At 37.1% G+C, this 9,933-nt stretch overlaps 1 protein-coding gene across 1 annotated transcript in view; it reads left to right on the plus strand.

Moving 5' to 3' along the window:
- LOC132403362 (mucin-2-like) overlaps window positions 1-8,220 on the plus strand; it is a 109,995-nt gene extending 101,775 nt beyond the window's left edge. Inside the window, exons 66-67 of the mRNA XM_059986782.1 lie at window positions 1,639-1,744; window positions 7,838-8,220. Coding sequence (XP_059842765.1) covers window positions 1,639-1,744; window positions 7,838-8,018 — 287 coding nt within the window. The 3' untranslated portion in view covers window positions 8,019-8,220. The remainder of the gene's footprint in view (window positions 1-1,638; window positions 1,745-7,837) is intronic.
- The last annotated feature ends 1,713 nt before the right edge of the window (window positions 8,221-9,933 follow it).

The raw sequence follows: 9,933 nt of genomic DNA on the forward strand, positions 1-9,933 counted from the left end.
AGACCAGGAGCAGATGGACGGAGTGTTTTGGTAATACACCTCATAAGAGAAAATAAAATATCATGGGAAATGTAGAAAACATGTGCTTTAATTTCAATTGAAAATGAGCAAATGATTTACAACAAAATATCTGTCTTTGAAGTCCCATGGTATTTAGCTATTTATTGAAATGACTTTTAAAACACTGAAAATTAAATGAATAAAATACAGCTTTTTTTAATAATAACAGTTATTATTTTAAAGCACTGAAAATGCTGTTATCCTTCAAGATATTATCATCATCACTCTCCTCCTGACTGTCTTTATTTCAAAAACTGTAGGAGATGCAGGTCTACTTGTCCTGCTCCTTCTTATTCAATTGTCCCCTGTGCCACAACTGTGAGAGCGCGCCAGTATGAGGAGCTCTGTGCTCGCAAATCCCCGCAGGCTATCTCCCTTAGTCGGAACACTGGCTAATTGTGAGCTGGTTCGGATGTGCCAGGAAATGGGTTGCCACAAGGTCACAAAGTAAAGCGCAAATGTGGAGTAATACGCTGCACCTCAACAAAGGTCAATGTATATAGAGTGAGTCATCCATTGGGAAAATGCCAGAATTGCGGGGAAAAAACGTTAACAAGGTTTATTAATATAATTTCATCAAGTTCTGCGGGCCGGATTAAAAAGCTTAACGGGCCGCATATGGCCCGCGGGCCGTAGTTTGCCCATGCCTGGGCTAGATGGTGGGGGTCCTTGATGATGGATGCTACTTCCCTGTGACAGTGTTCCATGTAGATCTGCTCACTATGGGGGGGCGGGGCCTTTACACATGATGGATGAAGCTGTATCCACTAATTCATTAGGATTTTCAGTTGATGGAGATTAAGTTGAAGTGTCTGTATCAAAAGCTTTGAATTAGGTCTTAATGAACTTGGCCTGTTAAGAGTTAGCTGTGGTCCTTTTCTATCCACACTCAGTTGATTTGATCCAGCCAGTTGATCTTGCTGCTCTTCCACTAAGTTTTAGCTGCCTTATACCAAAAACACTGATAGGCTTTCACAATGGAAAAGCTGGGGTGTAACTCTGACCTGTGTCAAAACCAGTCTATCTCTGCAGCTAATTAGCACATAGATCAGTTCTAAAAACCCAGTTTTTATGATGTATATATTAATGACTTGAATGAGGAAATTAAATATTTCCCAAATTTGCAAACTACATAAAGCTGGGTGGGAGGCTGTATTGTGAAAAGGATACAGAGAAGGGACAGACTAATTTGAACAAGTTGAAGTGAGCAAATACATGACAGATGTCCACACTTCTGTTTTTTGTCCCATTTCTGCCCAAGCTTTCACCCTTCTGGTTTTGTTAACTACTGAACATCACTAACAACTAACGCATTCCACCGACAAACGTGTTTGTCCAAGTTTGAAAGCCACTTGCATCATTATGAGAACAAAATGTAAATTTTGTACATGGATTGACATTTATTGCAGATGTAAAGTTTTACCATGACAAAAAGTATAAAAGAACATTTTGCCACATGCACCTTTTTTCAGTTTTAATCAATGTAATTCAAAGTTTAAGTTTTCTTTATTATACATTTAAAATAACTTAAAGATACTGATTGATTTCTATAATTTCCACATTATTATTTCTCCACAGTCCAACGATGTGCAGTTCAACCTAAGCGGATTAAATTAACCAAGGATGTTTGTTCAGCATTTGTTGAAGTGAACTCATGTGAAGGATTCTGCAGGTCATTCTCCATGTAAGTCATGTGATTGAATATATTTGTTGAGTTTTAAAACAAAAAATAAATTAGTACATGTAAAAAGGTGAGAATTCCTGGCAGGTCAGAGAATCTCTGGTTTGCATTTGTACTCTATGAGGTGATTAAAGAATATGTGAATAGGTATGGGGAGAGAAAAACAAAGAAAAAGAGTGGAATGATTATTGGCTGATACAACAAATAACAACTGAAGACACAGAAAGAAAAGGAAGCTAGTCATCCAGCAATAGTACAAAACTGTAGAAATAAATGCATAGTTACCATTAAAAAAAATTGAATTTCTAATTTCTTTTGCTATGAGGGAAATCAGTATTTTATGTTTAACTATAAATCAATGTAGTGAGTAAAGGCAAAATTGTGGAAGAGCAGGAAGCCCAAGACTTGGAGGGCAAAGAAAGAAGGAGGACTGAAGCAGAGTTCAGTTTTAAAGAATGGGAAGATACTGATCTGATTACAAGTTTGCTTCTGATTTTCAGTACCTAAGTGTCATGTGACAGGACAGCAGCAGGTGATCAGTGAATATTCACTCCCATTCACTTCTGATTGGCCACACGATTTAAATCAAGGGGTGTTAGTTTATCTCAGGAGTGCAAATGGGAAACATATTCAATCCCTTCAAACTAATTAATGTAATTCATCTGGCTACTTACATTGAACAGAGTTGGCTGGGAAGGAAATGCACAATGGTTGTAACATGTGGGATCTGGTGAACCCCACTGTGCTTCATTGCACAACATATATAGTTAGAAAGACGATGAAAGTTCTGCTGAGGAATTCTGACTGGCATGGGGAAAAATTGAAAGGCAGAACTACTCTCAAGATTATTACCTGAGCCACATCTTCATCCAAAGTGTGCTTGGATCAAAGTAGTGGCAAATTGCAGAAGTACAGTTGTTACAGGGCTTTAAACAAGTTGGAGATGGAGAGGATTTTTTGTGGCAGGACTTTTAACCAAAAGTAATGTTGAGACATTGGGATAGAATAATACAGGATCCAGTGAAATTTTGTGCAGGGTGACTAGGACAGGGAATTCAATACTCCAGGTTATTCAGTGCTCCAAAAGAATAGGCAAAGAGGGACAGGAGTCGGGGTGGTGTTATTATCAAAGGTGTCCAGCAAAGCTGAGTTGTGATGGAGATGCACTGGACAGTGATGTGGAATGTGTTTGGGCAGCAAAACGGAATAGCTGGAGAAAGAAAACTTAGATGGGATTCGTGTATAGTTCCAGAAGTGTTGCTTCTCAACAGGAAAAGGATAAATGCAGAAATATTGAAGGGATGTTTGGGGACCGTAAACAATATCAAGTGATTTTAATCTGCAGGTTGATTGCATTAAACAAACTGAAATGGTACCATGGAGCGGCAATTTGTGGAGAGGGTCATGGATTCTTGATAAAGTATATTTCAGTGTTTACATGCAATAAGCCTTTATAGATTTGTTCACATGTATGAGGTTGGATCAATAAGAGATCTAATGGTAAGGCAACCAAGAGGAAGTAGTTTCTTGCAGTAAAACGGCAGACACCTTGGGTCCAAAACTGGTGTCCTTCACTTAAGGGCAATTACCAAGATATGAAGATGTATTTGTCCAGAATGGGCCCAGTAATTTGGCACAATGATGATTCAGCATCAGTGACAGATACTTAAATAGTTCATTCATTACAATAAATTGAAATTTATCCAATTTAGAAAGAGGGATTCCACAAATGAATCATCCATGGTGAACAAAGGAACAAGGAAAATATTAAATTGGAATTTTAAAAGTGGCAGGGATTAGTGGTAGACCAGTAGCTAGCAGCAAGAGGGAAGCCTGGAGAAAACCCATTATGAGAGAAAACTAGAAAGTAAGATCAAACAAACGGCAAGAGCTATATGGACATATAAAATGATGAGGGTGGCCCAGGAAATGTGGGACTTCCTAAGCCATGAGACCTGGAATTAATAACAAGAAATAATAGATGGGTTAAAACAATAATTTGCATTAATCTTCACAGTGAAGTACACTGCAGATACCCCAAGTATAACAAATGGGCGAGTTTCAGATACCATGAAGGAACTAATTACAATCCTGATTGATAAGGAAAAGCTAATAGACTAAAGGTAGATAAGATGCCAGGGCCCAACAGTGCGCAACTGCTGGTTTTGAAAGAAGGGAATGCAAGACTCCTAGCACATTTGCTGGCTCTAACCAGACTCAATGGAACTGAGACAAAGCTTCTACGATGCCCCAACCTATGTGACAACAGTTTTTACTATCCCAGCCAGCAATTTCCAATCCTGAAACAATGTAGTTATTTATGACCATCTCTTGACCCATGGTGTGTAAGAGAATGTGTGTCCTTTTTCCTGTGAGGTTGAGCTTGTTCATGAGGCCCACAGTGCAGAACACTGCTGTACTTCCTTGATCTGGAAAGCACAAGAAACAACTGTCTTGTTACCCTTCTTAGACGTCACTTGTATTGGAATTATAGCAAGTTTACAATTATGATCATCAGCCCACATAAGGCTATTAGATATCAGGGCACTACTCACTATTGTGTCTGATTCTTTCATAGCTTGTTTCAATTCTGCACCCTTTCTGTCACAGTGAATATAAAGTATGCTGGAATGCTTGCCATTGCATACCTTGCATGAAAGATGCTTCCTACAAACCTTGCTGATGTGTCCTGTACACAAATAACCAAGGCAGACATCATTTTCCTTTAGGAAGGCAATATAATTACTGAGCCCTTTTTCCCCAGCTGAGAGCATGAATCCAATATACTGTATGTTCACCCATGCGGAACAGACAAACCCTTTTGGCTAACAAGACCTTTTCCTTTTCATTCGTTCATTTTTAGCTTTACCTCTCATAGTGGTGACAATTATGGCAAAGCTGCTTCTTTTAGGCTTAGAATGAAACTATGATTCAGATTCATTCACACCTCTGCTTATTGCTGGTGATGTAGCATCCTTTATATTCCCAAATACCGGATCTGTAGTAATCTCTTTGTACCTTTCAATTAAATAAAATCAATAAAATCAACAAGGTCGGTGAAAGTAATCTTACAGCTGTGCCTTTCTTGCAGTTCGCAGACCATTGTTCTCCATTTATCCCTAAGTATATAGGGCAATTTCTTTACAATAGTCAATATATTATCAGGCTCATGCAGCTCACATCTACTTCTTCATTGCAATAGCCTCTAAGAAAAAGACTACTGTCTTAAAGAGCTTTCATATTTTCAGATTTGATTGGTACCCAAGAAATGGCTTTTTGCATGTAGACAGATGCAAATTTCTGTTCAACAATTTATGTTCCTGTAATAAAGCCTCAGCTTTTCCATATCCTTTCTTAGGATTAACATTAACCTTCTGACAGGTTCTCTAGTGCGACCTCTACTGTTCAAGGAATTAGAGGCAGTCTCGATAGCTATCGGTCTTGCCTTCAACACTCTTTTCAAAAGCCCTAATTAATGCAGGATAATGCAATGATCACCAACGAAGATTAGAATGTCTCTTTTAGGCAAAAATGAAATGCATTGCTGTTGTACCAATAAGGCTTTTATTTCATTTTGACTCATAATATCAATAATACTGTTTTGACCTCTATCATCTGAAACAAGAGTGTTTCTGTGCTGTAGGTTAATGAGCCCTTTGAGCTGCTGGATATGACATAGGCTCAGAGCGCATTAGAGCAGACTGAGAGTAAACCCTGAGCTACCTCTTGAGATTCTTGTGCATGTTTCGCAAACATTTGAGGAACAAATGAATTAATATTGACATTGAGTGTTTCTATTTTTCTCTGTGCCTTTCCAATATAGGAACTCGCACCATAAGACTGTCCTGCTGGAGTACTTTTAGCATTTGCCTCATGTGAAGCCCTTAGCACATTAACTTTGGCTATCTGTGCAGCTATTTCTTCCTGCAACCTAAAACGCTCCTTCCTTCTGCGTAGATTTTCCTATGGAGCATGTTTGTCCTTCAGTAATCGTTGCTGTGCGATTAATGCAGCTAGATAAGCCTCTATTTTAATGCATTTAGAGGAGATATTAGATGCCAAAGATGTATTATGACTGCAGCAGAAGTTGGAGCACTGATATTTGACACATTGGAGCAACGAACATAAAATGCTGTTAGAACCCAACAGGTCAGGGAGAACCTATAAAGGGAAATGAGCAGTCAAAGTTTCTGCTAAGAGGTATTCTTGTATGTGAATCACAAGCTAGCATGTGGTGCAGAGTAGCTAGGACAAATGGAATATTGGCCTTTATAACACATGGATTAGCATTGAGGAACAGTGAAACACTTACAATTTCACTTTGAGCACTGTGCACTTGTTCCCAAATTTCTGGAGACAGTCCCCTGCGATCTTTAATGAAAACGATCCAAACTAGATTCACTAGGCCAATTCCTGCAATGAGAAAATTGCCTGTTCACATCCGGTTAAAGAAACTGGATTTGTATTCTTTGAAATTTATAAGAATGAGAGGTAATTACTTTGAAACATAGAAGATCCAAAGGGGACATTATATTCTTGGAGAATCTCAAAGTTAAAGGGCATTGTTACAAGATATAGGGGTTGTTATTGAAACAGATTTATTGGAATTTCTTTTCAGAGGACGGCAAATCTCTAGAATTCCCTATCTTGGTGGGTTCTGATAGATCATTAGAGATATTTAGAGGTTCATGATTGTTTATTGAATGATTGGGGAATTGAGTGCTAAGGAGAACTAGTACAGGACTTAAGGTTTAAAATCACAGATTAATACAACACAGAGCCAGGCACTATGGCCCAACTTGTCAGTGCTAGCCAAGTTGCCCACCAAGCTCATAACATTTGACCCATGTCCTCCCAAAACCTTCCCATCCATTTGTCCCGTCCAAGTGCCTTTTAAATGTTGTTATTGTAGCTGTGTCAACCACTTTCTCATTCCATATACCTATGATCCTCTACATGAAGAAATTGATCCTCAGGTTCCTTTAAAATTATCTGTTCTTGCCTTAAACCAATATCCTCTAGATTTTAGTTCTCCTTCACTGGGAAAAATACTGTGTATATTCATCCTAAATATGTCCCACGGGATTTTATACATTTATATAAAACCACCCATAAGTTTCCTACTCTCTATAAAGTCATTGCCCGCCCAACCTCTCACTCCAATTCAAGCCTTTGTAGATCTTCTCTGCTCTCTTTTTTCAATGCACTTCTAAGGAAGGCCTGTTTCTGTGCTGTAATGTTCTACTGTTCTATGGTATCTTTGCTATAACTGTACAGTTCTCCAAGTGATGTCTCACCGATATCTTTTGCAACTGTAACATAACATTCTATCAGCTGTAATCATTCCCTGACTGATGAAGGCCAGCGCGCCACAAGATTTCTTCACCACCCTGTCTACCTACTAGGGCTGATCAATCATGATCATATTGAATGGGCAGTCAGACCTGAAGGGCTAGGTAGCTGACAACTTACTTTATTTTCTTCTGTTGTGTACTTGATTAGAATTAGTTTGTTCTTACACTTAGCGGCCTTTTCATTAGGTCTTCTACTGCAGCTCATCCGCTTCAATGTTTGACATGTTATGCATTCAGAGATGTTGTTCTGCAAACCACTGATGTAATGTCTGATTACTTGAGTTACTATCACCTTACTGTCAGCTTGAATCACACTGGTCATTCTCTTCTGACCTCATTGAAAAGGCATTTTTGCCCAAATAACTGCTGCTCACTGGATTTTTTTGCACCATGCTCTGTATTCTCTAGAGACTGTCGACTGTGAAAATTCCAGCAGATCAGAAGTTTCTGAGATAGTCAAACTACACCATCTGGCACCAAATATCATTCCACAGTTAGTCTTCCCCATTCTGATTTTTGGTCTGAACAACAACAGCCCTCTTGACCAAGTCTGCATGCTCCATGCATTAAGTTGTTGGCATATAATTGGCTATTTATGATCAACATACAGGTGTAACTAATAAAGTGACCACTGAATGTATGTCTATGATACATCACACCATGTTTCTAATGCACTTGGTTTTATCCTAATCTAATTATGGTTTATCTCAAGTTGACCTACTATGATTTGGTTATTTTTCAGATTTAATTCCATGAAAAATGGCATGATGCACAAATGTGAATGTTGTCAAGAAAATGAAGTAGAGGAAAAAGAAACAACACTGAACTGCCACGATGGAAAAACTATGAAGTACAAGTACTCCTCTGCAAAGACTTGCACATGTAAACTTTGCAAAGACAAACCAGTCTTTGCAAAACTGTAGGTTTGCACATCTAGTCAACTGCAAAAAAATTAATGTGATTACATCTTAAATGATACAGAAATTTTAAAATGTTTAGTATGTGTATTTATCTTTGGTAGAATAAGCAATTGATTATTGGTGATTTTAAGAAAAAATATTTGCTATCTATATTTGCTTATGTGGTGAAAGTAGGAATGTACTCTAAATCATACCTTCTGTTAGAATTCTTTATATGTTCAATGAGAAATTATAATCAATAAAAGATTTGCAACAATATAAAGCACTTTTTCCTTGCAGCGCTGAATGTTTCATGTTAAATGTGCACAACAAAGCATAGCCTTTGCAGTTTAATTTCCTGCTCCGGATTCACAATTTCAGTGTCAGTTTTCCAGCTGGATGCAGTTTTTGAGTGAAGCAACCCACTGGGTAGACAGAAGCATTGACTCTTGTCAAAAAGTGCATTTCCATGTTCAATCTTCATACAATAATTCTGAGTACTGTATTCCTTTGCATGATGCATTAGGATTTTTCTGAGCAACACAGTTTATTAAGGGTCTGAAAGACAGTGTATTTTAGCCCTAATCAGAAGTCAACAAGCAAATTGAACTTCCACTACCCATATCATTTTGCCTGTTCTATCAATACAATACATACATCAATACATTATACTAAATTGCATATAAAGACTCCTTACCCTATATCCATACAGATTAATCAATTTGTAACATTGAAATATAGTAATTTTATTTTCTAAAAAAATCTAACGCACTACCAAGACCGAAGCTGATTAGTAAAGAAAAAAAAGAAAAAAAAAAATTGGTCATCATCTGTGCTTTAACAGCAAATCAAAGGTTTTGAAAATAATTCAAAAAGATCACCACAATGCTTGAAAATCAGAGATTGAACATCAAATCTTCTCTAAATTTAAATATGACATCTCATCACGTAACTACTGGGCGTGAATTGGAAGGGCTGCATCTTTCCATTTAAGCAAGACCATCCTTCTGGCCATAAGAGAAATAAAAGCCAAAATGTGCAAGTCAGATGACTCGAAAATAATATCCTTTCCTCCAACAATACCAAAGGATTAGACTTAAAGTTACTTTGAAAAGTATCAAAAAAGTTTGAAATACTTCTTTCCAATATTTTCCAAGACTCAGACATGTCCAAAACATATGAATGAGTGAAGTTTCTCCATTATTACATTTATCACAATACAGAGATGTATCTAAATAAAAATGAGACAATTTATCTTTAGTCATATGGGCCCTATGGACCACTATAAATTGTAGGAGAGAGTGGCGGGCACAAAACAATGAAGAGTTAATCAATTTAAAAATTTCATTCCAAGTTTCCTCAGAAATTGAAGTCTGTAAATCTTGTACCCAAAGATTTTTAATTTTTATCTAAAGGAACACTTCTCATTCCCAACAGCATATTATAAATATTAGATATAGATCCATTATAAAAAGGTTTCAAATTAAAAATTACATCTAATAGATTCTTATCAGGACTTTTAGGAAATGCATTTATTTGAGATGCTAAAAAATCTCTTATTTGTAGGTATCGAAAAAAATTAGTTTGGGGTAAACTATATTTATTTGACAGTTGTTCAAATGAAAAGAGACTTCCTTCTACAAACAAGTCCTGAAAGCATTTAATACCTAATCTATCCCATTCTTTAAAAGCCACATCAATCATAGAGGATTTAAAAAAGTAATTAGAAAAAATGGGACTTAAAAGAGAAAATCTCAACAAGCCAAAGTACTTCTGGAATTGTATCCAAATTTTCATAATGTGTTTAACTACGGGGGCGTCACGTGATAACGTAGGATCGAGACGTTGGGAATCCAGCTCCTTCGTAAAAAGTAATGAAATAGGGTTTAAATGAAGAAGAGTTAACAAATACCTACTAGAAACTATTTATAAGCAACTC

Source organism: Hypanus sabinus, chromosome 13, assembly GCF_030144855.1.
Source record: "Hypanus sabinus isolate sHypSab1 chromosome 13, sHypSab1.hap1, whole genome shotgun sequence".
Taxonomy (NCBI): Eukaryota; Metazoa; Chordata; class Chondrichthyes; order Myliobatiformes; family Dasyatidae; genus Hypanus; species Hypanus sabinus.